Source organism: Amphichorda felina, assembly GCF_050947745.1.
Source record: "Amphichorda felina strain 45539 chromosome Unknown scaffold_5, whole genome shotgun sequence".
Taxonomy (NCBI): domain Eukaryota; kingdom Fungi; phylum Ascomycota; class Sordariomycetes; order Hypocreales; family Bionectriaceae; genus Amphichorda; species Amphichorda felina.
The window spans coordinates 1,549,476-1,576,547 of NW_028145045.1; the positions used below are offsets into that span (position 1 = coordinate 1,549,476).

Below are 27,072 nucleotides of genomic sequence, written 5' to 3' on the forward strand. Positions count from 1 at the left end.
TCAATGGCTCACCCTCACGACATGGGACGAATTGTGCGGCTACATGTGCAAGTGATACGTTAATGGCTCATTTATGCCTATGTCATAACAAATAACCAGACCAGTCCTAAGCAAGAAACCGTATGCCAGATACAACTCGCCGACAGAATCCTTTGCCATGCCTCATTACAGAAAACCCCGACGTGCCAGTCGCACATGAACACATAAAACGCCTATCCTCACTTCCATACCATGCCACCCAATTGCCCCATGCTACTCAATTCACAGAAATCCCTTGGTGAGGCTGGGCGCCCTACTAAGGCTGCTCTTCCTCGCTGGAACATCAAACTGCGAAGGATCGCCTCCCTCGCTTGCTCTCCACGGCCCCGTCCGGCTACGGATGCTGCCGGCAGCGGGGCCTGATCCCTTCTCAACCCGCAGGCTCTTCCAACCTTCTAACTCACGTTCTAGCCGCAGCGACTTCTCCTTCTCTTCCCGGAGCTCGCGCTCAGCCCGCCGAGCAGACAGCTGATTCGTCGACTCAGATGACTGGAGCTCATCAATCGTCTTGAGGAGCTTGTCCACCTTGTCACGCATCCGTGCTACGTCATCCGACAGCTGAGTATTTTGCTTGTCCTTTCGGTCAATCTGGCTCTGAAGGTCCTTTACAGTGCGGTCGATATTGCGCGTGGATCGCTGGGATCTTGTGCGCTCATTCTCGTGGTCCTCAACCTGTGATTCGAGCTGTCTCTTTGTTAGCAAAGCTGCTATGCGCAAACATATGCTTTGGTCTGCTCACCTCTTGAATCCGCTTATACAGGAACTTGATATCCTGGCTTGCGCTAGAGTAACCCTTCGTCTCGAGGTCGACCAGCTTAAGCTGAGCCTCATTCAGGTTCTTCTCTAGCGTCGCCTTCTCCTTTTGCAGTGAGGCACAAGCCTCACGCTCAGAGGCGATGTCTTTTTGAACCTCAGAGACCAAGGCTTCCGCTCGCCGCATCTTTTCCACGGCGGCAATGGCGATGTCCTCCTGTTGCGCTAGAGTCGACTTGAGATCAAGAATCTCCTTGTCCGTAATCGCGGCGTCACGCAGAGACGGGCTCTCTCCCTTGGCAAGATCCTCCAGACCTGCCTTGGCTGCCTCGAGACGGGTTTCCACACTGCGCTTCTCTCTGAGGAGCGAGTCTCGTTCGGCGGTGATTTCATCAACAGACGAACGGAGAGTGCGCACCTGTGACAGGAGCGATACCACCTTGCTCTGCGCTTCGTTGTGTGCATTAACGGCCTCGTCGCGGGACGATACAACGTCAGCCAGTGTAGACTCGAGGCGTGACTTCTCCTTGGACCATGTGGAGCTGTTGAGGACTTCGTCGTCCCACTTAGAACGCAACTCGTCAAGCTCCTCGCGCAAACGACCAATCTCGGATTGTTTGTAGAGCTTTTCTTCGCGGGCTAGGTCGAGCTCCTTTGTGAGGGTTGCAAACTCCGCCTGGTACTTCTTACGAGTCTGTTCCAAGCTAGATTCCTTATCCTCAATATCCATGGCACGTTGGTTTCTATAGTCCTCCAGCTCATGCTGGAGTCTCTTCTTGGATTGAGTGACGCCTTCTAGGTCGGTCGACATGTCCTCAAGCCTCTCCTCTAGTCGCTGATTCTGTCGCTGAAGATCCTCGATGCTTGCGTCCATCTTTTGGCGTTCAGCCATGACTTCGGCGTATGTATCTTCTGCCTCCCTGGCTTGTGACTTAGCAAACTGCTCAGCACGGCTGGCCCTGAGCACGGCAATTTCGGCCTGCTCCAGCTTTCCAAAGTACTCATCAGCTCGGCGTTTGTACACGTCCAGATTCGAGGTGACATCTGCAAGTTTGGAAGTTTCGGCATCAAGACGGATCTGGAGGTCAGAATACTCTTGCAGCATCTGGCTTCGGCTTTGAGACTCTTGCTCGCGGGCGGTCGTCATCTCCTCCAAGTCGGATTTGGCGTCGCGGAGTTCCACCTGCAGTTTTGCCCGGTCATGGCGCAGCTTCTCAAACCCGGTCTTGATTTCGGCCAGCTCTGCAACAGCGTCCTTATGGCTGTGTAGAAGGGCCCGGCGCGACTCTTCCTGGCTGTTGAAGACGTCCAAGAGCTCTTCGTGGGAGCGAGTCTGGATGTCTCGGAGCGATAGCTCGCCACTACGGATGCTCTTTTCCAGCGCTGACACCTTCTTAGTGGAATCATCCAACATGTCGTGCAGCCGGCTATTCGCCTTCTCAAGCTTCTGCATCCGTCGCCAGGATGGGCTCTGCCCATCGTAACCATCTGGGGTAGGCGTACTGCGGTCGAGTTGGCTTTGCAGATGACGGTTCTGCATCTGGGCCAGCTGTAGCTGGTTCTGCAGCTCCTCAACCTCAGCCTTCAAGTCCTGCTTGTTGTTGAAGCTCAGGACATCGGCCGTTTTGTCGGAGCGACCAGATTCTTGTTGATGGTCAGCTTCGGGAATGCGACGCGTAGGAGTTGATGTGTTGGAGTATGGCCGAGCAGTGGCGAGTTTCGCAGATCGCTTCTGGGTTGGAGACCCGTTGTGGAAGGGAGCCTCGTTAAAATGCATTTCCTCCAGCTTGGGTCGGCTGGGGGATTCGTGGCGTGAAGCCCGTAGCTCAGCGACCTGATTTTCTGCGTTGGTTCTTGCAGCAGTTTGGATGCGGAGGTTTTGCTGCAGCTCTTCGACTTTCCTAGCTAGGTCAAAGTTCTTGAGCAGTGCCTTTTCATTATTGGCATCTGACTGTGGAGGGATGTGGACTTCAGGGTCGGCAAACTTGAGCGCGCTTAGCATTTGGGCGCGAAGCTCTTCCAGCTCCCTGTCCCTCGCTTCCAGTGACGATTGAAGGGTACGAACTGTGGACTGGGCCTGGGTCCGTAGTTGACGCTCTGATTCCACGCTTCGGTTCGCCTCCGTGAGCTGGGCGGTGAAGTTGGAAGATGCCTTCTCCGCGTTTCTGCTTGCCTTGGCTTCGCGGGCGAGCTCGTGATTAAGATCCTCAACGCTCAGCTGAAGCTTCTCGGCCTTCTTTTCCAGAGAAGCAATCGTGACCTGCGCGTCTCCCAGCTGCTTGTTGAGCTTGGCACTTTGCTCCTCAAGCCTTGCCTTCTCTCGTTGCAAAGAGATGACTTGGCCCCGGGAAGCCTCGCTTGCCCGTGAAGTGGATCGAGCAATCTCGAGGCCCTTCTGCTGCAGCTTGTTGAGAAGTGCCCGATTGTCGTTCTCGGATGCTGCAAGCCGGCTCTTGACAGTGCCGAGTTCACGCTCCATCCTCTCCTTGGCCTGGTCGTTCTTCAAGCCAAATTCGCCCGATGTCAAGATGAGCTTGTTGAGGTCCTCGACCTGGTGGTTGAGCTTGGCGCATTCTTCCTCAAACCACTGTAGGCGCTGATTGGCAGCATCGAGATCTCTGCGGAGGCTGTTCTCGCGTTCAAGGGCTGCCTTGGTAGCTTGTCGCTCGCCGGCCTCCTCAGCCTTCTGCCTTGCGTCTTCAGCAGCTGACTTTGCTGCTCGCAACCTCCGAATTTCCTGACGGGCTTCATCCCGCTCTTTCTCTGCGGTAGTGCGAGCTTCCATTGTCCTTCTCAGCGTATCCTGCTGCGCATAAAGCTCCTTCTCAATGATGATCTTGGACTCGTTGAGGTGATCGTATTCTTCTTTGAGGGACTGGTACTTGTGTTCTCCCAGAAGCTGGACATCATCGCGAGACTGGCGCTCTCTGCTGAGCTCGGTCTGAACCTTGTATAGTTCTTCCTTGAGGTCTTTGATCTGGGTCTCTAGCAGCTGACGGTTCTGATCCGCCTGCGCATCCTCAGAGAGACGTGCCTGAAGCAGGCTGTTGGCGTCCTCAGCCTCACGCTGCAACTGGGTCTGCTTAGACTTCATGACTTCAAGCTCAGCTTGAACGTCATGGAGTTTTGTCGTGGCTGTTTCTCTTTCGGCGGCCAGTGCCTTTCTTTGGTCCTCGAGACCTCGCCTTTCGGATTCGAAACGTTTGTTGTCATTGCGAAGAAGGGCTAGTTCGCTCTCCTTCTGTCGAACAAGATCTTCGTAGTCAGTTGATGTCTTCGACAGCTGGGCGAGCTGCTCGTAAATGTCCTTGTTTTCACGGGTGAGTCGCGACTCTTTAGCTTTGACGGAGTCAAGTTCCTTCTGGGTCGCGTGGAGCTTGACCTCTGCATCTTGGTCCACTTTCAGCAGCTTGCTCTCGAGATCGCGCGCTTTTCTGTCCTTGAGGGCCAATTGACTCTGAAGCATGTGAATCTCTCCCTCAAGTGCTTTCTCTTGCTCGCTTCGTTCGGATTGCTTTTTCGCGATTTCCGCAATGGACTTCTCAAGCTCCGTGACCTTCCTGGTAAGTTCGCTCTTCTCCTCTTCGAGCTTGGCAATAAGTGCCGCGGCCTGGTCGAGTTGAGAACGATACTGCTCAACGTCTCTCTCTGCGCGGTTCTTTGCCTCCATAAACTCATCTAGCTGGTCTTCTAGCCGTTCTTGGTCTTCGATCGCACCGGAGAGCTTCTCTTCTAGTTCCGCCTCTCGGTCCTGGAGCCGCTTGAAGATCTCTTCCTTGTCTAGCGCAAGAGCACGCTCGCTTTCCAATGTTTGCTGAATGCGTATGATTTCTGCGTGGCAGTTTCTGCGCTCCTCCTCCAGCTTCTGCCGGTGTTCTGTCTCGAAGCGCATCTTGTCGTTCAACTCCTTGATCATAGCATCGCGCCTCTTGACTTCGCTGGCAGTGCGGGTTGCTCCGAGAAGGGGTTTCATCTGAACAATAAGATGCCACCAGGGGTTGTCAGCAAGGTTCAGATACACTTGGAAATTCCGCTGAATGATTCTCGTAGCCTCAGTGCGAAATAGCCGCTTGTACGCCGAACGTCTCGCCACAAAGCCCCTCGCTACTGATTGGAAGCGAGACATGATCTCCGTAATCAAGGCATCGCGCTGCTCTTCGAGTTCAGCGAGGACTCCGGCTCGGAAGAAGACCTTGGTCAAGCCGACACGGTACATGGATTTGTCTAGTCCTAGCTTCTCTAGCATAATAGAGGCCGTAGCTTGGCCTTCGAGATATCCTTTTGGAATGTCTGAACAAAGGACTTCGTATCGTTGACGGAACTCGGAGAATGGGAGGCGGTTGGGGAACCCAGTGCGAGCAATGCGAATACCTTCCAGGACACCATTGCACCGCAGCTGGTCGAGCACGAGAACGTTGTTGAATTGTTTCGGTCGCTTTTTATGATTCGGGAGGATGCATCGAACGAAGTGAGGATGGGTAGAGTGTAGCTGGGTCATTAGGCTGTGAAGCTGCTCCTTGTGTCTCTGCGCAACTGTTCGGAAGAGCCCCTTCTTGACTCGGCTGCGTGCGGCGCCGGGGTCATCGTGGGCTTCAGCACAGTCGGAAAAGAGGGTGGCAATGTGCTTGTCGGTCGAGGCCGCCAGTAATCGCGTGATGTTATCGTTCAGGGGATCCTTGTTCTTCTCCAACCACCCGTCTGTCGAGTACTCAACATCGGCGGCATAGTGCGTGAGCACAAATCCCTGTCCAAGTCTAGATGGGCGATACTTTGTCGTTGATTTATTGTCCCACAGCGAATTGAGCTTCTCAGTGAAAGTCTTGTCGGTTGCTTTTGGCATGACGCAGTCTTCGTCGAGGCAGGAAAAGATACCGATGGGATTTGATAGCTCAATAAGGTCGATGGTGGGCTGTAAATCACGACCAAAGTCGATGAATTGCCACTCAATCTGCTCCCTAGCATATTCTTCTTGTTCAAGGACAAACATGTGGTGGTTGAAGAATTGCTGCAGCTTCTCGTTGGTATAGTTGATGCACAGTTGCTCAAAGCTGTTTTGTTCGAAGATTTCGAATCCGGCAATATCCAGGACGCCTATGAAATGGGAGTCATCTGTTCCCATGCCTGTCTGATCCAACTGGCTGTTGATGCGGTTGACAAGGTCACCGAAACCACGCTCGTAGATACCCTTGGAAAGGGCATCTAGGCCTAGCCGGACTTGTTCCGGTGTCTGTACCTTCTCTACCCATTCCCGACCGGCTTTGACTCGAGGGTGTAGGAGACCGCTGAGGAAGGGTTCGAGTGGGACACCGAGGAGCTGGCAAACTTTGGCAGCCTGTTCTTTTGATCCAGGTTGAAGTCGAGCTTGATCGGCAGCTCGGCTTTCCTTCACTACCCCGATATTGCCCAGGTGTAGAACTGCAGCGATTGTGCGTAGGATTGACATTTGGTCATTGTCTGAGAAACCCATGACCCCGAACGCCTCCATAAGGGAATCCCATTCGTCGCGGTCAGACACGCCAACAATGGTATCCTGGCCGTCGCGGGTATACTGGAAATCTTCCACAGTCAGGCCCTCGAGAAGAAACTCTTTTTTCATCTGCCTGCTAGCGCCTTTCAAAAGCTGATAGAACACATGGTAGTTTCGCTCGTGAGAGTTGATCCGGACAACCCTTGACTTTTCGAGCAAATACCAGTCGATGAATGCTCCAGTGATAGCCCCGTTTCGGCTGAATTCGATGCGAATGAATTTTCCGAAACGCGAAGAGTTATGATTTCGCACGGTCTGAGCGTTTCCGAAGGCCTCGAGGATGGGGTTGGCGCGCAGGATTTGCTGAGACAGATTTGACTGCTGTGTTCTGCTCCTCCCCACGGACTCGGAATGGGCAACGGCGGCGAGGTACTGGATGACCTTCTTTGTGTTCTCGGTTTTGCCTGCTCCTGACTCTCCAGTGACAAGAATACTTTGGTTTCGTCCTTCTTCAACTAGATTTCGGAAGGCCTCATCGGCCATGGCAAAGATGTGAGGCTTCATATCCTCGCGGCTTCGTCCTTTGTACATGTTGATGTATTCATTGGTGTAGATGGGGAGTGGACAGTAAGGGTTGACGGTGACGAGGAACAGCCCCGAGTAGGTGTATATAAGGTCGGCTTGGTATCTCGTCTGGAGATTGTGGACTACGGACGCTTCGTTCAAATGGGTCAGTTCGGCCATGTCGTTTGCCTTGTCGAACTTGGCAGGGTTGACTTTATCGACACTTTCCGCGTCAATGTCTCGTTGCTAAGGTATCCGTTAGCGATGCTTTGACGTCTGGACAGTAGGGTCACGAACAGTTCCATCGTCGCATTGGACGTGAATGCGGTTCCCACCTAAGTCTTCCACCACCCATCCCTTGACAAACGCCTTCTCCAGGTCCTTAACCCAGACGTAGCGTTTGCCAGAGAAGTCATTTTCGCCCTCGATGCCCTTGACGGGGTCATGATTTCGACTTGATTCCTCGGCCTTGATGAATGACGGCGCAAAAGTACTTGATGTCAAGGAGCCATTTTTCGAGACATTCCGCGAGTGCCTAAGCTGACCGGGAGCGGGGACTAATGATGGTGCTAATGAACTCGGAGGAGAGGTGGTGGACTGGCTGCGGATATGGGAGGCCGGCGTCGGCGATCCAATTGGCGATGAGGAGAAGATGCTGGATTTCGGTCGCCCTGCGCTTCCAGGCGCAGGTGATGATGGAGAGGCCCTGGAAAAAGGGTTACTGCGCCGTGACGCCGAGCCATTGGCATTGAAGGACATTTTGGGATGCGGACATGGACAGCAATTCGCGGTGCTGCTTGTCGACCAAGCTCGTGCGGAGTAAACAAGAGGCGAGCAATGAGTCCCCGTGGCTGATAGACTCTGAGAGCAAAGTTTTGCTAAGAAAAGAATAGCAGAAAAAAAAGAAAAATGAACACCACTTCGCTTCGCTCACGATGGTAAATTTATGAAGAATTACATCAAGCAATTGCTGCGTCAAGTCCGAGGTGGGAGCCTTCCCTCTAAAGGGCAGCACTTCCAGCGCATTGCGGTTGCCAGGGGAGACTGGATGTAAACAACAGCGTTTAGACCGTGTCCACGTGATGCATGCTCAGTTCTCTCAGAGCTGAGAGGCCCAGAGCTGCTGGGATTCAGCTCCAGAGGAACCCACGTCAGCGATCATCACCTGTACGCTAGTCCATTCTTGGATGGCCATCATCGATCTTGAACAAATGGATCCGAACTTCAACCAAAAATTGCCCATCGCTTCTCCCTCAACCCAGCGCGCGTCGACGCCGCGACGAAGCCCCTGTGTCGAACCATCGCCGCTTGCGCTTATTGCCTTGTTCACCATTGAAAAGCACGCATCGCTCTCGAATTTGCCGTCTTCTTCTGTTCTTCAGATTTCGTGTTTGGACTCATGTTCCGACGACCTCCGTCGGTTGTGTCCTATTCCGGTTGTACAAACATCAAACGTCGACTCGCCACAGGATATTTAGGCTGGGCAGCGTCAGACGAAGCGGTAAAACTTGGCCGAATATTTGGAAACGGTGTAGCGCCCGATGCGACCGAAGTATCCCTTGATAGACCATCACAATGAGCCACCACAACTACGCATACGGTCCGCCCGAGGGCCACTACCAACGACAACCCGACCCAAATCACCCTTATCCGCCGCATGGCGCCTCTTCCTACAATCCGAGTAGTTCGGAAACCATCCCAACGTATTCGAATGGGGATGCTATGAATCCAAACGCGTTCGACCATAATCGTAATGTGATCCCGGGTCTCGGTTTAGGTTTCTCGAATCCTGCGCCAGAATGTCGGCAACAATGGGCAAATGCACCAGCTGTGGTCCTCCCAGGACAAAATTTTGGTTCGTCCATGATGGAACAAAGCCCAGGAGCAGGCGGGGGTATCACTCATAACTTTGCGTCGGCACACCGCCCGACTGAGGCTGGGCCGCAAGACGATGCCATGGACGAAGGTGAGCTAAGCGAAGGTGAGTTGGAGGACATATACGAGCCGAAATACCCCATTGTGGATCCGGCACCTGTTGGAAGCAACGTTTTGCGGAATAAAGCGTTGCCTACTAACGGATCTGGAGCGGCGACGAAGGCTCCAGTGCCCCAAGACGAGTTGGAACCTGGACTGTCGGGTGAGTGAATCGACTTGACGGCCATAACCCAACGCTAACAATAACAGACTTGGACCGCGGGGGTTCATACTCCCCGTATCTCTCCCCTCATGAAGTTGAGCAGAGTGTCAAGAACCAGGAGCTCCCACCTGGTTAGTGCGCCCCGAGATCCAGCCCTCGTCGTGTGCTAATCCCATATAACAGAAAACCCTCAAAAACAGGCGGGTGGCATTTCCCATCTATCGCAAGCTCAGACCGCGCATTTTTCGGCTCCAAAGTCATTATCGCAGGCTAGAAAGCAAGCGCAAGATTCCATCCTTCGTCTTTGGCCCCTCAACGTCCGCTACCAGGACTATCTCAACGAGGGAGTCGATCCGTCAGTTTTACAAGATTTGTTCCGTGACCTCGGCCTGGACTTCATGGCCCCCTCGAGCAAGTCTATGCAAATGAGCGAGGCCACACCGGATTCCGACGTTCAGCACCCGACAAGCGTAAGCAATTTGGGAAGCGAAAACAAGCCCAAAGAAACCACTCTATCGGCCACAGAACCAACTCAGGCAAGCGACCCGAACGAAGAGCGAAAGGATCGAATAGCACGTTTGCTGGCTGCCAAGAGTACCAAGCCGACGGCCATTCCGCCAGAAGCAGCAGCCAAAGCCCCGTCACCTTTGCCCACTCCGACCTCTGTATCAACTAAATCTCTGTCAGAGAAATCCAAACTCCTGCAACGAAAGATGGAAGCGCTGGAGAGAGCCCGTTGGGCGCAGAGATCTGGCCAAGAGCGCAGCCAAAGCCGTGGCGCTGTAGGCGACACTCAGAACGGCTCACCAGCCGTGCACTCCGAAACAGCTGTTGTTCCACTACCAGGCCAGGCACAGGCTCCCCCGCAAAACGACAGGACGCAGTCGTCACCCCCTATACCTGGTCTTTTCCTGTCTCCAGCCCAACAGCCTTCGTCGACCAGCCAACAAAAGCGACCAGTCGCCGTCGACTTCAACGATGCCTCCGAGGCACCTCTTAAGCGCCCTTTTGGACAGAGCCGTCAGACCCAGCCGTTTCTGATTCATGTTAGCGATGATGAGGACGACGAAGCCATGGATCTTGACTCCCCCGAGCTCAGACCAGTGTCAACCAACAGACCCGGATCGCCTTTCAAAATACCCTCTTACCGAGACCTGCACACTGCTCCTGCCAATCACATGGAGCGACAGCTATCGACTCCGATGCCGACACCTCCCACCGCCTATTCGGGTAGGGGTGACCTGGAAACTATGAATAAGGAGATTGAGGCGATGAAGAGAAAGATTGCGGAAGCCGAGGCTAAGAAAAAGGCCAAACTTTCAACACCCGCCTCTCCTGCAGTGGGCCCGGCTGACAGAGCCCAGAGTGTTGGAAGTGCTGGTTCGGGCACACCGCTGACATCAACCGAGGATCCAGTCACCCAAGGAGGTTCTCCGCAACTTACGGTGGAACTGAAATTGCAAAGACTACCCAAAGTTTCGGAGACACGCCGGAGTGGGCAAGCGGATGGCGGACGGAGCCGGTCGCGTGCTGCTAGCGAACGCCTCCCCATCATTGAGGCTCGTCGGAGGGAGAAGCTGATGAAACTACAGGAACTTCAATCTCAAGTTCAGATGATGGAGAAGGAGATCGAAGACAGCCTGCTGGAGGAGAAAATGCTAAAGGAGGAAGCTGTTGCTGGCTCCAACTCTGACGAAGACGAAGACATGGAGTCTTCGTCGTCAAGATCAGCCGCAGGTGAGTTACTACGGCAAGCTTTGGTTGGTTTTCTACAGGATTTATACACTAACGGGCACATTTGTAGCTCGGAATCCCCCAGCAGTGCTGCCGCAACTGACTAGCACATCCTTGCACGAAGATCAAAAGCAGCCCAGCGCATGCTCTACCGACAAAACCCCAGCACATAATGAACTTGAGAGTGCCGCGGCCCCCGATGGCGATGTTGCTCTTCCGACAACAGCCGTGGGGGAGCCCATGGTTGTCCGTCCGGACGAACATTTTGAAAATGTGGATGTAGCAGAACAGGAGACTGCACCTCCTGTGGAACCAGTGTATACACCAGCATTGGAAGGTCAACACGCGGCAGTTACGGGCAATGTGGCGCCTGGCAAAACTCCTGACGAAGGTGAAGACGATGAATCGGATGGGTATGAACCCCCTGAAGCGGAATCATCGACGTCAAACGAAGAGTCTGAAGGGCCATCGTTCAACGCATCCCCTTCTGGAGAGATACCTTCGGCAGAAGGGAGTGACGTGGAAGTCCAGGGTGTATCTGCCACCACGCCGATCACACAACCAATATCCACCGGCCACCAAGAATCGAAACCACCCTCCCCGAGAGAAGTAGTCTTGTACTCACTCTAGCTAGCTGGTTTGGCATTCTAACACAGAAGACAGGTTCAAGATTCCCCACCGGCTGGTGGCCCCAATGCTCCCAACTCCAAGTCGGGCTTCGTCTCCTATGAGTCACCGCTGAAGTATTTTCGTGCGTATCGCTTCCACCCTCGTTTTTCCGATGCGGTGCCTGGCGGTCTGCGATCCTTAACGTACAGCAACAAGATTGATGTAAAGAAGGAGTTATGCCCTGACCAACTGGCCGGCACTATATGCCCACGAGGACAGCAGTGCGAGTTCCAGCACTTTGAGGCAATGCAAGCCCCTGGTATGTGTCCTGGGCGAGGATAGCTAGCGACTCGGCGCTCGAGAAGACGATGCCGGTCGATGCTGACGAGACACTTGGGTTGCAGATGATCAGATTCTCCTCCAGCTGGGAGCCTACGGTAACTACGAAGGCGAACACAAGCAAGAGTATATCAATGGGCTCCGGCAGCTGCTCACCAACTTTCGGAACCGGAAGATTAAGGACTTCAAGACCATCAGCCAGGGTATCATCGACTACCGGGCACAGTTCCGCAAGGACCCCTCCAAGATCCTGCCCCTGGGCAACGTCAGCATATGAGTGAGCTGCTACGTTGGACTTGGACGGCCTTGTCTCGTAGACCCTTGCCGCGTGCGCGGCAGAAACATGCTATATTAGTGGAGTTGCCGGATTGAGAAGCATTGTATCCTGGGATGAAATCTCAGCCAGCAGTTCCAGAGGTGAAAAGGACAGCCCGCGGCATGATCTGGGGCGGGATGCCACCTAGACTCTGGACAGCACGGCGGAACATGGCCGTGAATACATTTACAGTGGAATACCAAGAACATTTTACGTCGAAATCGGTGTCCTGCCTCATTTAAATCATCTACTGTGGAAAGCGGTATGGAGTGCCGTAGTTGAAGAATTGAGCATATCACCGTTCTGGATCTCTGAGTTATTGGCCACTATTATTATTAGTATCGCCCATAGGATACCCCAAAATATGAACTCTCATTACTACCTACTGGTTTTCAACAAAGTTTAAAATAAAAATAGCATGCACGCACGGGTACGAAGTATGTACTACGTACTACGTACATCCCTGCTTTACCCGGGAGCCGACCAAGTAAACGAAACTGTACGTACATATCCGTACGTACTATACGAGTAACACACGCTCGTAACGATCCCTGTGACGCATCCTTAGGTCCCAAAGAAGACACTTCACTCCACCCTTTCCCGTGTCCCGAAAATCCTTGACCAAGATACGAGTAATGACACTCTGCTGAGGCGCAAAGCAAGGTGTGACAGCGTCGGTACGAATTCGGTACGTACTCGTACTCGATGGGTCCACCTCCTTGTCTCAGGGGCCAGCTGTCTCATCAGCCTCTCGGCTACTCCACTGATCCACGCGATGACGACCCCCTCCGAGTCTCTGACCCCAATCCGGTACCAAGTAATACAGAGTACATAGTATCCGTACGGGCTGCCTCCTGGAGGGCATAACTCTCCCTCTCTCTCCAGGTCTTCGATTCCCATATTCAACTCGCCATCATCTCACAGAGTGGAAAGCGATGAGTTTGCTCCAATCAGGATCCCTCCCCATCATGTCGGTTCACGGCAAAGCGCACAATCGCGCCTCACGACCCCCTCATTCGAGATTATATCTCGTTCTTTCATTCGTTGCTATATTTCTTGTTTTGCACGTATATATCTTGATCGCATTCTTTAACCGCCAGTTCCTACCTTGCTTCCTAAGACGCCGCCTAGTCATTGCCCGCTGAAGGCGTGTCGCCGGCGTTGCTCTGAGCCACTGCATCCCCAGCCGTCTTGGTTGTTCCGTTGGTACTACCTCGATCCTCACTCTCGTCTTTCTCGGGTATAACTTGCCTGCGAACACCAGTTCCCTTCAGTTTTGTTGCCGGCGGGGGGGTTTCCGACTCCAAAGTGCCGTTCAACGACTGCGCCGCCGCCTCAGAACGGACTCTTTGAGGCAGATCTGCAGATTCGGGAGATGAAGACCACATGTCTTCATCAATCGAGCCAAAGGTCCTCAATTGGCTACCCTTCCTGGGGAGCGGGCCGATGGCCCGTCTCTCTCTCGCCCGATGCCTAAGAGCTTCCGGATCAGCACCTTCGTCCCCGATACCAGTCAGAGATGCCTCGCTCTCGCTGCGGCGATGAGCGTGCCCTGTCATAGTCCCTGATCCTATCAGGCTTTCCTGGCGGACGGTGAAGTACCGATCATACTCCTCCTCGGTATGCTCCGCATCGGTGAAGCTGTCTAGAGCATCGAAGACGTGTTGAAATACTTGTATGTCCACGTCCCGAGCCCAGAGAAAGTCGAGGTGCTCGTAGTGGGGGATTTCTGTCGCAACGGTCTGCGGTGGTAGCTCCTTGAGCATGGCCTTGATGTCCACGAGCGAATCACTCCCTCCGTACACCAGCACAACCGGCGTCCTGATGTTGCGTGTGGGATATTTGGCAACTTTGGAGAATTTGTTCGAGGTGCTGATGCTCATAAGTTGGTGGATGTCGTCATCAAACATCTGAAAGGAGCGGTTCCGGATGATCTGAAACCAGTGGACGACGCTCTTGGTGCTAGTGAAGGAGTAAAGATGCGGGTAGGCAGCTAGCTTCTGGGCCGCCGAGATATTTTTGGTCTGCCAGTTGAAAAGGAAGGAGAGGCCCATGTCGATGACGCGGCTGAAGAGCGGCGGGTACAGCAGCGTCTCCCACATGGTGGCGGAGCTGAGAATGGACCGTCTGCCGAAGAGGAGGAATAGCACTTGAGGAGACGCCTTGACGAGGGAGTCTACTATGCCGTTGGAAAGCCCCGCAGGGGCCATGGCCGGGGCCAAGGCAATGAAGACATTGACCTTGCTATTGAGCTGGGGATGAATAGCAAGCGTTGCAAACGCCTGGGCTGTTCCCTGTGAGAAGCCAATGTATGACAGGCTCTTTTGCTGTGTAGTCTCGAGGATGTACTCTATAGTGTTTGGAATATCATGGAAAGCGAATTCGTCCATGGAGAAGTCCCAAAATTCGATCGACGTAGGGGAGCTGTGTATCGCCTTTTTCGAGTACTTGTTGCCGCGGTTGTTCCCGAACTAGCACGAGGAGGATGATTAGCCAAACGTATGGACCATGTTGCCAAGATCATGCTACATACCCAAACATCGAAGCCTCTTTCCAGCAACTCAAATGGTAGACATCGCTGCTCGTCGGTCATACAAACCCAGACCTCCGAGTTCATCAGCAGGCCGTGATGTAGATATGCCACTCTCTTCTTGATGCTCGTGGGGCCGTTGTTGACTGGTTGTCCCTCCTCACCCCTCCTCCACTGCAAACGATGTATCCCTAGAAGAAAGCCATCTTTTGTTTGCACGATATGCTCTTCTGCTTCGTATCCCCATAGCTGGCAAAGCTCGACAAAGTCGGCGGCATCTCGGACCGACGTCGATATTGCTGTAGTCGCAAGTCAGCGCAAGGAACCGAGGCCAGGTGGGAGTCCGCCTTACACTTCTTTCTATTCTCCGCTTTCCTCTGCGCGGGGCTCGAGAATTTGTGGAATATTCGGCGGGAGGCTCGGTAGCACAAGTCGACCAGGAAGGGGGCTGGAGATGTCAGAACTATGTGCTGCGTCTCACGAGGGGGCCCTGGTTCTTACGCAATGCTAAGGTCAGAATTCGAATGATGGCCTCGAGGCCAACGAAGAAGAACGACCCAACGAGGGCGATATACTCGGTGCTGTGCCCGGCGTCAGCAATGGCTTCGATGCGATGCCGGAGCCCTGCATGTGGCGTAGACATACACGTGCAGTCTCCCCAGAAACGGAACAGGCATGGCGGCGCAGAGAGCAAGATGTACTATATGTGCATTTGAAAAGATAGCATTGAAGCCATTTCCATCAGCAATGTTGCGGAGGGATAGTAGGTTGGGGCTGGCGGTGAGACTGGGGTGAGATAACAATTGATGGGAGCGCGGTTGTGAGGCAAAAGAGTGATGTCACATGTAGAGCCCAGGCGGTCACAAGCTTAGTGAGATCGAGGCGCCACTTACTGCGTCCGGTGATGCTCTGCTTCGACCGATGGTCACGTTCCCGGTACTATTTAGTACGATTACCATTGGAGGAGACGTATTATGAACAATAATTCAGAAACAGCAAAGCAACTAAATAACTTGGCGGGTGCATGAGGACGCAAGGGACCATGGCAAGGTTCGGGCTGCAACGGCACAGGGCGCTATTAATATTGACTCACTATTAGTGTATCTGCCTTAGAGCCTTACACAATTAATGTGTCACATGTGCCTGTGCGCCACACATGCGCCACACGACCCTTATGCCCAGGCCAATCATCTCCCCAAGAAATCGCATGAAGCATTCCGGGATCCGTCCAAACCATCAATCAACCTCGGGCGACTTTTGCGCAGAACCAAAGAGCAAGATGCCGAGCTCCTGCAAAGAGCTGCGTGGGTGGCCTCCCTCCAGAACAGTCCGGCCAATGCTAACTCATCCTATCCAGGCGAGGCGCTCGCACAATGCCTCCAGGAATCCGACTGTGTCATGGTCCAGCGCAACAGCGCCGCCGACTGCCTCCGCGAACCCCTCGTCGACACGCTGCCGCTGCAGTGCCGGCAGCTGAAGAAGGGCTTTGGAGAGTGCAAGCGCGGCATGGTTGACATGCGCAAGCGCTTCCGCGGTAATATGCCCGTTGCCTACCGCACCTTGGAGACCGCCGAGGGTGGCAAGGGATACCAGCTGTACGCCGGCAAGGCTGCCTTTGCTGGCGGCGTTAAGGAGACGAGCGGAAACGAGCCCATACCCAAGGACTGGAGGGAGATTGAGAACGAGCAGTACCAGCTGGAGCTGCAGAGGCAACATCAGCAGAAACAGCAACAGCAGCAGAACGGGTCGAAATAAGGGAATGGACATGGGGTGGCGTTTTGGTTCAGCAGCATGGGTATTTTCTCCCGACTTGGGGCTCTGCATGGATCAGGAGGGATAGCTAAAAACCCACACGGTGCCTTTGGAACTTGCCCATCCTGACAGGTTAGGGCGATGTATGAAGGCAACCGGTTGGTGGGGATGGTCAGATTAGGGGCTGGCACTTCTTGGTCCACGTCGGCTTGTACAACATCTAGCATTTGTATACAAATTGTAACATTAAAGAATTCCACAATTTTCCGATCTCAGGGAAACCCCTCAGCCAGTGACTGTGGCTGTTCTTCGAAGGCCAGTGTCCGATATGACCTTGGATTTGAGTTTCCAGATATCCAGAGCCAACAAGACCCGCAATATTTCCGCTCGAGAGATGCTGGAGTTGTGATTGAGTCCTCCCTGCTCCGTACGGTAGTATCCGTAGATATAGGTCACTGGTCCATCATGATGCCTGTCTCGATACGCATCTTCCTATCCGTACATAGTAAGAGTATTAGGACCTCATTTACCTAGTCGGCCCACTGAAAAATAGTGGGCGAGAAATGGAGTTGCCAGAGGTATATGTTTTCCACGACTTCTAGCCTGGTGCAAAAACAGTATTATTATGTAGCATATACACTAGGTAATGGCGGCGACGCCTCATTAAATCGAACTTGGACCGTTTGACAGACTGACGTGAAGGGCTGAAGACTGGCGGATGTGGCTGAACGGGGAATATGTCCATGTGCTCGATACCCACTTTCCAGGGACAAGGTCTGCCTGCGCCTCACGTCAAAGCGCCTGAAAATGCTGCCAATCGCCATGTCTCTCCCCTTTTAGCACGGCCTCCCGACTCTCCTGTCAGCCTAAGACACATATCCAATCCATTCACAATTCTCACGCCGCATCACCGCCAGCACCAGCATCATCATCATCCATCCAATGCATCGCCCAGCCATTATTCTGCAACATCCTTCTTGCCTGTAGCGAACGACTGAAAGACCTAGCTGTTCCTCTGTAGGGCGCCCCTACATCCTCTACACGCGACACGCGCCCACCCCTCTCTACGGCTGGGCACGAAGGCCATAGCCGCCCGCCGCCGTCGTCATGTTGATCTCCTCATCGCACCGGCGATTCCTCGTCCTTGCCACGGCCGCCTTCTTCATCGCCAGCGTCTACCTATGTACCACCCGCCTCTTCGCCATGTCCTTCACTCGTGAGAGCTTCCACGGCGACACTACCGGCCCTCCCGCGAGCGGCCAGGACGCCAGCACCGGCACCGGCGTCACCGATGACAAGGGCAATGATGCCAATGATGGAAGCGAGGTTAAGGTCGAACGCCCCCCCATAAAACTAAACCACGCCGACCTTCCCATGAGCTACGGAGACTACAATCGCCCGACCTTGGACGGCCTGACGCTCGTCGATGCCTTGCCGAGTGAATACATCCCGACCGCCGAGAACGAGCGCCGCCTAATCGTCATCGGCGACATCCACGGCATGGAAAGTGAGCTCGACACGCTTCTCGAAGAAGTCACCTTCAACGCCGAGAAGGACCACATCATCGCCGTCGGCGACATGATCAGCAAGGGCCCCGACTCGCCCGGCGTCGTCTCCCGCCTCATGGCCCTCAACGCCAGCGCCGTCCGCGGTAACCACGAGGACCGCGTCCTGCTGGCCCACGAGGCGCTCAAGTCGCAGTTCGGCGTCATGGCCGACCTCGAGACCACCCACGCCGAGGACCGCCGCGGTGAGCTGCAGGACCTCGTCATCGCCCGCGAGCTGTCCAAGGACCACCTGCAGTGGCTTGCCAAGCTGCCCGTCATCCTCACCATCGATCCGCTGCTCCTCTACATTGCCCACGCGGGTCTGGTGCCCGGCGTGGACATCAAAAACCAGGACCCCTGGGCCGTCATGAACATGCGCACCCTCGTCTACCCCAGGGAGGAGCTGCGGAAGAAGGCCGACGAGCCGCCCCGTCAGCAACGCCGGGACGAGACCTCGTCTGAGTCTGGAGAGCCCGCCATGGATGACGGGCCCGTTCTTGAATCCTTCCAAGAGAAGGCCGATAGCGAAGAGGAAAGTGCCGACAGGCCGCAGGAACGGGAGAAAGGATCGGACGAGGGAGAGACAAAGGAGAAGGAGAACAGCGAGATGGACACCTCTCCCGTCCCCTTTGACCGCCGCATCGTCGTCCCCAACGACGGCCGCAAGGGCGACAGCTGGGTCGACGCCTGGAACAGCCAGCAGCTGCGCCTCCCGCCCCAGCAGCGCCGCACCGTCATCTACGGCCACGATGCCAAGGTCGGGTACAAGGAGACCAAGTTCACTTTCGGCCTCGACTCGGCCTGCTACAGGGGTGAGGCGCTGACGGCTCTCGTCATCGCGGGCACTGAGGGCGGTGGGTTCAAACACATGACCACTCAGGTCCGGTGCCAAAACAAGGAGAGCGGGAATAGGTAACTGGAACAGGGCTTGCATCTATTTCTGTCTCTTATACTTGTTCTGTGCCGTATCAGCTGGGTCTGGCAAGCGTGTTTTGGGAAAGGTGTCTGGCGTACATGGTTCCAGGGCAAATATATTAGAGTCATAACATAAACAATGGTATTCTTTAATGACATGGAATCATCTTGATTTTCTGAAGGCACAACGCTATAATTTTTCTTCTTCAGTTTTTTTTCTTTTTCTTTTTGATATTGCCATTCCCGCAAGGGCCTATATCGACAGTTTGAAATGACCCAAATCTTTCGTCAGACAAATAACAAGCCGGTAGACATGTGAGCGAGCGGCAGATGTGACATGGTATCGTTCGTAGCTGATCCTTCCTTGAGTCCCACAATCTGGGTGCGCTAATTACTATGCTTTTCCTTTTTTGCTTTCAAATTACCAGCATTTTCTGTTCTCCCCGCAATGCACTTAGGCAGAGAGCTTCTCCTTGAGGATGCCCTTGAGGGTGACGGCGTCGGCAGCGAACTTGCTGATACCCTCACGGAGCTTCTCGACGGCCATCTGGTCCTCGTTGAAGTCGAAGCGGAAGTCGGCCTCGTCGTTAATGTACGACTTCTTCTCGATGTTGAGGCTGGCGGCCTGGGAGCCGTCGAGCTTCTTGGGGACAGGCTCAGTGGAGCTGAGGAGGTCCTCGAGCAGGTTGGGCTGGTCATGTTAGAACAAATCCGGGGTATCTAAGGATCACTTTGGGGCGGCATAAGAAGACGTACAGAGATGGTCAGGTAGTCGCAGCCAGCAAGCTCGGTGATCTCACCAGTGCTGCGGAAAGAAGCACCCATGACGATAGTCTTGTAGCCAAACTTCTTGTAGTAGTTGAAGATGCTCTTGACGGAAGAAACACCGGGGTCCTCCTCCTTGGTGTACTCCTTCTTGGTGTGGGCCTTGAACCAGTCGAGGATGCGACCGACGAAGGGAGAGATGAGGTAGGCGCCGGCCTCGGCGGCACCAATGGCCTGAGTGAGGGAGAACATGAGGGTCAGGTTGGTGTTGATGCCATGGTCGCGCTGAAGGATCTCGGCGGCCTTGATACCCTCCCAGGTAGAGGCAATCTTGATCAGGACGCGGTCCTTGGAGATGCCCTGCTCCTCGTAGAGCTGTGGAGAGCTGTCAGCTGCTGTTTTCGGCCTAAGCCGCCCCGGCGTAGTCTCTTCTGTCCACGCACCTTGATAATGTGGATGGCCTTGCCAACGGAGGCCTTGATGTCGAAGGAGTAGCGGGCATCGACCTCGGTGGAGACCTTGCCGGGGATGATCTTGAGGATCTCCTTGCCGAACTCAACCAGGAGGCGGTCGAGGGCGTGCTCAACCTGAGACTCGATGCTTCCACCCTTCTTCTTGCCGTACTCGATGGCCACATCCATGAGCTTGGCGTACTCGGGCTTCTTGGAAGCAGCCAGGATCAGGGAGGGGTTGGTGGTGGCATCCTGAGGCTTGTACTTGCCGATGGCTGTTGAGAGTTAGTTCCCGTTCGTCAAGAAATCGGCCTCGATCCGGGAGACGGCCGAAGGAGTGATGGGGGCGGGCTGGACTGACTGGCAAAGTCACCTGTATGAGCTTATTAGCTAGGGAGCTTGTTGAGGTGGGAGGTGCGGGAATTACCAGAGTCGGACACGACGACCTGAAGTCGGTGGGAGAAAAAATGTCAGCAACTACTCTCAATGCTACCCAGAGACGAAGCTCGAAGCATCCCGAAGCGTCCGTCGAGGTCATTTTCCGTTGCGCGCGGACGACCTCGTCAACTCGGGAGCGTTGGGAAGCTTCGCACGGCGACCCCTCCTTGGAGGGGCAGTGACGGCGTTGGTGGGGTGCAAGGTCGATCAGAGAAACATACCGTGCCGGTGGCCTTGAGCTGATCCAGAGAAGTCGACATGATGAAAAGTGTTTGTAAGTACGAGATGGATAAGATTAGAGAACTGGATGAAGATTGATGGGTATGAGGGGGTCAAAAGTAGAAGAAATGGAGGAGGAAAGAGTTGCTCTGGCCTGCTCTGGCCTGGAGGATTATTTGACTCTGCTCTCAAAGCACCACCCGCCACCCACCAGCAGCAGAAGCGCCAGTCTAGGACTCCAGCGAGTCCACCATCATCGTCACTCTATCCACCCTTCCACTCAGCCGCCATGGAGCACACCAGTCCGTGGTGGGGCACCATTAGGTCATATCGTCGCGATGGACTGCAATGAGCGCAATCTTTTCTCTCTCCCGCCGAATTGTACTCGTCCATGCACGCAATTCCGTCATCACGGGCGAGGCAAATATACTCCGGGAGCTCTGCATCTCCACTTGCAAGTCCCGTCAAACGCGCCTGTGTCTCGATTTGGTCCCTCACACGGCATCCTGGAATCGACGGGGTTGTACCTCAATGCCAGCCATAATAACCGTTTCTTCCGCATCCACCTGCAGCCTGCAGCGATAGCGGTACCGGTAAAATGCCAGATGTCCCTTGGTGGCTTCGTTGGTGCGGGTATGGACTAGGTATGGAATGCCTCCTCGGCGGGATGCCCGCCCCATTTCCGTCCACTGGTCCAGGCCTTGCTGACAGACATCTGCCACCTACCCCCACGTAAATCCGGCTTCCGCCGTCTTCGATTCCTCATACGTACTCCGTACTCGTACGAACCTTGTTGGATCCATCATGGGCGTGGTTGATTTCGATCTGCTGCGGCATATATACAAATTACAATACCATCCCATCCCGCCCACTCTCGCCCGCCGATATTCTCGCTTCATCCCCCCTGTTTGCGAACGGCGGGCATGAAATATGGAGCTTTCGTCGCTACTGGCGGAAGCCAGCAGAAGGCCGTGTCCTTCTCTGCACCTGGGATTCCTCGCCCTATCACATCGTGGGCATCCCTACACGAGGCGCATATGCGTTGAGGAGTCCCAACAAGACAGCTCACCGCAGGATTGCCATGTCCATTGTGCCTCGCCGCGCGGCAATGCCTGCCCAATTTGTTTGTGCCGATTTCATTATATATCACGAAAAGGATTCCTATGATATAATACTCCGTACAGTGTACATTTATTATGTTTAACCCAAACCATGCTTTTTTGTCTCGTCTTCCACTCGAAACACCCACCCATATTGGAGATACCTGTAGATTTTCGCCTTTTCCCCAATGCACCTGCACCTATAACCAATGGAGAGGATGCTTAGTCCTCAGTGATGTCTCCGTACTCCCACATACCTAGGCGGTCCTGCTTGGCCTGGCTCTCCACCTGAGAGAGGTGCTTCAGGTACGACTCAAACGCCTTGCTGCGCTCCCAAGCCTTGAGCTTCTTGGGCACCATGCCGTATCCATGGGCAACGACCTCCTTATTGATCGACTCGTTAAGTCCGGGGAGCTCGTTGTTCGACTTGGGGTCGTAGAGAGTGACATAACTGATGTTCTCCTTGCTGTCCACATAGTCAAAGCTGCCGACAAGACGCTTGCCCTCGGTCAGCTCGGCAATAAAGCCGATGGCATCGTTGAAGTAATCAGCACCCGTCGGGAGCTGCACGAACGACAGCGACGCATCGATTGCCTGGGGCTTGAGCTTCTGGACGCTGAACTGCGGCTGGTCCAGAGGCCGCAGCTTGGACCAGGGAATCTTCTCGCTGTTGCCGTAATCGACATAGACAACCTCAGCCACCTTATTAGTGCGATCGTTCGAGCGAACGCGAGCGCGGTACCATTCGCCATCAGCGGAGAACTGAGCCGAGACGAACTCGCCCACCCTGGGGGCATCCTTCAGCGGTTGCTTGTTCTTGGAATCCAAGTGGAACTTTCGGAACTCGCTCATCAATGTTTCCAGGGCGGCGGTGCCCTTACCAATCTCCTGGATCTTGAGCTTGCCGTTGCCATCAATGTTAGTGATGACCACGTCACGATAATCAGCAGGCTTCTTCTCCAAGTTGACTGAAGGCTCGTCGGCAGTTTCCTCAGGAGCCTCCTCCTGAGCCTCATCCTGGGACGGATCCCAATTTTGCCAGAGTCCCTTTCGTGCCTCCTTAGCCCGCTTCTCAGCCGTAATAAGCTCGGCCGCGTTGCCAGACTTCTCAGCGGAGTAGGCGTGCACCGAGGCAAGACCTTCCTCAACCAAAACCTTGGCAAAGTTCTCGCGGTTGATGTAGAGTGCGCCGATGAAGCCACCGACCTTGTCCATGTCGTGGATGTCCACCTCGCAGTCACGCTGGTTGCATCGTCGGTTGGCAAGATCGAGCCCCTCCTTTCCAAACGGCTCGCCGCCCTCGCCATCTGCTCGCGGGGCCCGAGGAGCTCGGATACCACCAAGCACCATAGTGAGCTTGACGTTCTCGCGTGGAATCAGAATGGTGAATCGAGATCCAGACTTGCAGAAGTCAACAACAGCGGGGACCTTCTTTTGCCGCTGGAGGGTCGCGAGCATGATCTTGGCCTTTTGTGTGTTCTCAGACAGGTCCAGGTACTGTCTCGCCTTCTGAGGCTTTCCAGACCACATTCCCTTCTTCTCCTCCTTGGCCTTCTCTTGCGCTGCCAGAAGCTCGTCGTAGTTGGGGGCCCTGTCGGTATCATCTTTGCGATGGCGGACAACAGACGCCCATCCAGCTTCCACGAGCATCAGGCCGACGTTCTTACCATTCTGCGTGACTGTCGCGACATCCTTGGCCTCAAAGCTCTCACTGGCCGGCTTCGTACCGTCCACGCTAACCTTGACGTGCTTGCCAATCACCTTTTGCCGCAGAAATTCCTTGGACTCGTCTCTGAAAGGCGCCTCAGAGGGCTCGCCAGCACGGGGACCACGGACGCTGCTGAAGCTAATGCGCTTCTCTGTGGTGCCTGCCTTGTTCTTGACAATAATAGTGTCTGCGCCAACAATCTTGTACACAACCATGTCCTGGTTGCTGCCCTCCGCCTTGGCAACGTGGTGCTTGTGAAGTCGGAGCTTCTTGGCCTGAGCCTGCTTCTCGGCAGCTCGGAGAGGGGCCATCTTCTCACCGAGCATGGTGGAGTGGAAGTCGTTGCATCTAGCCAGACCATCCTGTAGCAAGAACTCGGCGATATTGCCGCGAGGGTGGATGACGTTGGCAACAAGCTGTCCCTGGGGGCTGGCGCCGACAATTTCCACCTTAACTAGGCGCTGCAGCAATCTCGACTCCACAAAGGCCTTGGCCTCATGTCCATATTCCTCTGCCGGCTGCAATGCACCGGTGGAAGGGAGTGTGCGCTCGGTGGAAGGAGTCCTGATGCCAGCGAGCAGGGTAAGGGGCTGCACGTGCTTCTTCTCCGAAAGCAGCAGCCGCACGAGCAGCCTGTCGCCGCTGAGAACTCGCTCAACCACACCATCGACCGTCTTGCCCTTCCAGATATTCATGAATTCAGGTCCGCCCAGGTCATTCTGCACCTCGATAATGCCGCCAACGCCGGCCCAGAGCCCCTTGCCCTCGCTCTTCGCGGCGGACTCCAACGCACGGAGCTTCTCGAGACGCTCCAATACTTCGTCGGAGTCCTCTTTCCGGCCAGCATCTTCGCGGACCTTCAGCCAGCCGGCCTTGACCAGCTCATCGGGGAGGTCGGTGCCATCTTTGAGCTTGGCAGTGCCAAACTCTCGTCCGGATGTGGGGATCGTGTACAGGACCGTGGCCTGAACAGGCTTGCCGACGACAAGGTTTCGCAGGTATTCCCGCGACTGGAAGGCAAAGGGCTCGTCGCCCTCCCGCTTCAGGTGAGGTGCGGACACATAGGCAAGGGAGAGGGTTCGCTCGGCGGCCGGGTTGTTGGGGCTCGTCAAGATCAGGGTGTCTCCACTCAAGACACTCTTGACATTGCCGATAAAGGTCTTCGACATGATTGATGTGGGAGAAAGGGAGGAAACGGTGGTCTATGTCGAGGAGTTCTTGTTAGCCATCCTGTCGAAGAGATGCTGGAGGGGTGTTGAATAATGGGGAAAGCAGGATCCTAGCTCCATGGAGGCTTCCAGATGGTAATTGGCTTGTCATAGGAATTGGAGGGCGGCTTCTTCCACACGGTTATGTTGGAACCAGGAGCTCGATAACTTGTAGCGGTGACCGCCTTGTAGGTACCAACAGATCAGCTCAACTTACCAGGGAGATGGGGAGAGTAGGAGACAGAACTGCCGACTTTCGCAGAGCAAGTCGCCAGCGAGAAGAGGATCCAATTGGGGTAGGTAGGGATATTGAATTTGGGGTGAAGGAAATGTGTCTCGTAGTTCGTGGCGTGTGGAAAGGTGTCCCGAACAGGTTTCCCCAGCCAAAGGCCAAAGTGTGGGGACCTGGCACCTCCTGTCAGGTCAGAGCTCAACAGGCCATCAGCTCACCGAGCCTGCCAGGGGCATGCATGGGTCGCTCCTACGCGCGGGGCAGCCAAGAGGGGCACCGCGCTGTTGGGAGGGGCGCTCGATTCCACCTAGAATCGCAACCTGGCCCAGACACGACCACACCCATTCGACATCTGACACGTTGAACTCGGCCAGGGCTGCGTCACTTCTACTTATGTGCTCCCAAACTTAACCTACAATTTTCCGCCGCAACCCCTAGGGACCCGAAACCTGTCGGACTGCCGACGTGCATGGCCCCGTCGCTATGCGACACGGCTTGCCCCTCATGGTAGTAACATCCGACCTTCCACGTTCCGAGGCCGTGGCCTGCTCGGGTAAGTACTCCTAACTAGTATGTACGTCACACAGGCAGCTGCATAGGTGGGATCACCAAGTTGATCTCGAGAGAACCATTCATTCAATTGATCAATGCTACAGCAGTTATCGAAGATGGCGCAAATGCTTTTTCGCAATATTCAAAGGGACTCTCGGTTCGGAGCTTCATGGCCCTGCAGCAGTTCACTCAAGCTCTCCCAGCTTAAGAGGAGATGCCAATGACGCCTAGAATAGACTTAGTATCACATCACAGCTAAACTCTCCAAGAACAATCCGAGGAACATACCGCAAGCGGGACGGGGACCGGCGTTGCCAGTCTTGAGAGACTCCTCGTTTCCGCCCTTGCCAAGGTCGTCAGTACCGGCGTGGACGACGACGGTGCGCTGCAAAATTCCGTCAGTACTCAGTATACCTTGTCTACATCCTCCCCTCGACTTACGCCAATGACGCTCTCGGGGCCGATGAGCTTGACGAGCTTGTCCGTCACGGAGCCCTTGGAGTTGCCCTGGGCATCAGTCTCGATGTTGCCGAGGTCACCAACATGGCGGGCCTCGTCAGTGGGAGCACCGTGGGTCTTGCCGAAGGGGTTGACTGTTCATAGCCTCAGGTCAGCGGCGCGCGCCGGAAGACAGAGGGGGTCGGTCTGGGGCTTGGGCTCACAGTGAGGGCCGGCGGAGGTGCAGCCGTTGGTGTTGTCACCAAAGGTGTGGATGTGGAAGCCGCGCTTGGCGTTGGGGTCGTTGCCGGTGATGTCCCAGGTGATGGTGGTGGGCGCCGACTCGGAAGCCTGCTCGAAGATGACGGTGCCGGACACCTTGGCGTCACCACGGAGGACGGAAACTGCACAGGAGGGGGGGCTGGTTAGCCGAAGCGCTCCATGACCCTGCCCGATTTGGATTATAAGTAGGCAGAGAGAGGACAACAGGGTAGACAAAGACTGTCGGGCTAATCCAAGGGGGCGCGGTAGTGGCCATCAAGGTTCGACATGAATCCCAATGGCAACGCCAGAAACCCGCTCAAACGCGCTCGCCCGTGTGGCGGCAGCGGTATAAAGTGGCTCTGCGTCCCCGTGGACAGACACTGCGGGGTTCCATACCTGCTTTGACCATTTTGATGGTTGTTTGTGGTTTTTGTTCCTGGGCTTTTGAAGATTCCTGGAGACCTGGCGATGAGTTGAGAGAAAGGGAAGGGATGAGGAGGCGAGAAGTGGAGAGACGTCGCAGAGTTTTGAGTGGTAATATACTGGGCCGGAGTTACGAGGATCTGGGAGAGGGGAGTGAGGGGACTTTCGAGCTGCTTGAGCTCTCAGCTCTCTCTCCCCTCGGTCGCCATCCCGCCATGCCCCGCTTCGTCATAGGTCGTCATGGATGCGGAACTCCGCTGCTGCTCCCATCGCTGACAAACCCTCCCCGACAAACCCTCCTAGCACCGGATTGGGCTTGACCTCCCTCCTTGGTTCCATGGGCTCAACGAACGAGTTGATTCCGTGCTTTTTCGACGGCTTCCGACGGCCAGCTCGGCGGCCGATGGATGCACATGGACAGCCGAGAAGCGCCATGCTAGTCACACATTGAGCCTGTGACGTATTATATCTGCCTCGGTTCTACCAAATCGAGCTTGCGTTTGCCGCAAAGACGATAAGGTTCTGCGCTTCGGCCACGCTGACCTCCCCGGAAACATGAGGCTGTTTTCCG

General features: G+C 54.8%; 8 protein-coding genes across 8 annotated transcripts; 3 read left to right on the forward strand and 5 right to left on the reverse strand.

Moving 5' to 3' along the window:
* Positions 1 to 261: 261 nt before the first annotated feature.
* MYO1_2 (myosin heavy chain) lies at positions 262 to 7,582 on the reverse strand (the record flags this gene model as incomplete). The annotated part of the gene is made up of 3 exons (XM_083194761.1): positions 262 to 723; positions 779 to 7,069; positions 7,121 to 7,582. 3 exons carry the CDS (start codon positions 7,580 to 7,582, stop codon positions 262 to 264), a joined length of 7,215 nt encoding a protein of 2,404 aa, XP_083049674.1.
* A 1,197-nt stretch (positions 7,583 to 8,779) lies between these two features.
* Positions 8,780 to 11,919, forward strand: ACO1O0_005340 (uncharacterized protein; the record flags this gene model as incomplete). Its single annotated transcript, XM_083194762.1, has 6 exons — positions 8,780 to 8,804; positions 9,008 to 9,091; positions 9,144 to 10,697; positions 10,765 to 11,228; positions 11,358 to 11,622; positions 11,708 to 11,919. 6 exons carry the CDS (start codon positions 8,780 to 8,782, stop codon positions 11,917 to 11,919), a joined length of 2,604 nt encoding a protein of 867 aa, XP_083049675.1.
* Positions 11,920 to 13,085: 1,166 nt separating this feature from the next.
* On the reverse strand, positions 13,086 to 15,165 carry TGL1 (sterol esterase; the record flags this gene model as incomplete). Its single annotated transcript, XM_083194763.1, has 4 exons — positions 13,086 to 14,429; positions 14,492 to 14,787; positions 14,990 to 15,069; positions 15,134 to 15,165. 4 exons carry the CDS (start codon positions 15,163 to 15,165, stop codon positions 13,086 to 13,088), a joined length of 1,752 nt encoding a protein of 583 aa, XP_083049676.1.
* A 530-nt stretch (positions 15,166 to 15,695) lies between these two features.
* Positions 15,696 to 16,243, forward strand: ACO1O0_005342 (cytochrome c oxidase assembly protein PET191-domain-containing protein; the record flags this gene model as incomplete). Its single annotated transcript, XM_083194764.1, has 2 exons — positions 15,696 to 15,792; positions 15,846 to 16,243. The coding sequence occupies 2 exons, from the start codon at positions 15,696 to 15,698 to the stop codon at positions 16,241 to 16,243; spliced, it is 495 nt and encodes a 164-aa protein (XP_083049677.1).
* Positions 16,244 to 17,347: 1,104 nt separating this feature from the next.
* On the forward strand, positions 17,348 to 18,703 carry ACO1O0_005343 (Metallo-dependent phosphatase-like protein; the record flags this gene model as incomplete). The annotated part of the gene is made up of 1 exon (XM_083194765.1): positions 17,348 to 18,703. One exon carries the CDS (start codon positions 17,348 to 17,350, stop codon positions 18,701 to 18,703), a length of 1,356 nt encoding a protein of 451 aa, XP_083049678.1.
* Positions 18,704 to 19,156: 453 nt separating this feature from the next.
* On the reverse strand, positions 19,157 to 20,617 carry TAL1 (sedoheptulose-7-phosphate:D-glyceraldehyde-3-phosphate transaldolase TAL1; the record flags this gene model as incomplete). Its single annotated transcript, XM_083194766.1, has 5 exons — positions 19,157 to 19,393; positions 19,459 to 19,842; positions 19,911 to 20,194; positions 20,347 to 20,365; positions 20,579 to 20,617. 5 exons carry the CDS (start codon positions 20,615 to 20,617, stop codon positions 19,157 to 19,159), a joined length of 963 nt encoding a protein of 320 aa, XP_083049679.1.
* Positions 20,618 to 21,898: 1,281 nt separating this feature from the next.
* On the reverse strand, positions 21,899 to 24,553 carry ACO1O0_005345 (uncharacterized protein; the record flags this gene model as incomplete). Its single annotated transcript, XM_083194767.1, has 1 exon — positions 21,899 to 24,553. The coding sequence occupies one exon, from the start codon at positions 24,551 to 24,553 to the stop codon at positions 21,899 to 21,901; it is 2,655 nt and encodes an 884-aa protein (XP_083049680.1).
* A 1,027-nt stretch (positions 24,554 to 25,580) lies between these two features.
* On the reverse strand, positions 25,581 to 26,487 carry SOD1 (superoxide dismutase SOD1; the record flags this gene model as incomplete). Its single annotated transcript, XM_083194768.1, has 5 exons — positions 25,581 to 25,603; positions 25,665 to 25,761; positions 25,818 to 25,969; positions 26,039 to 26,218; positions 26,475 to 26,487. 5 exons carry the CDS (start codon positions 26,485 to 26,487, stop codon positions 25,581 to 25,583), a joined length of 465 nt encoding a protein of 154 aa, XP_083049681.1.
* Positions 26,488 to 27,072: the final 585 nt, after the last annotated feature.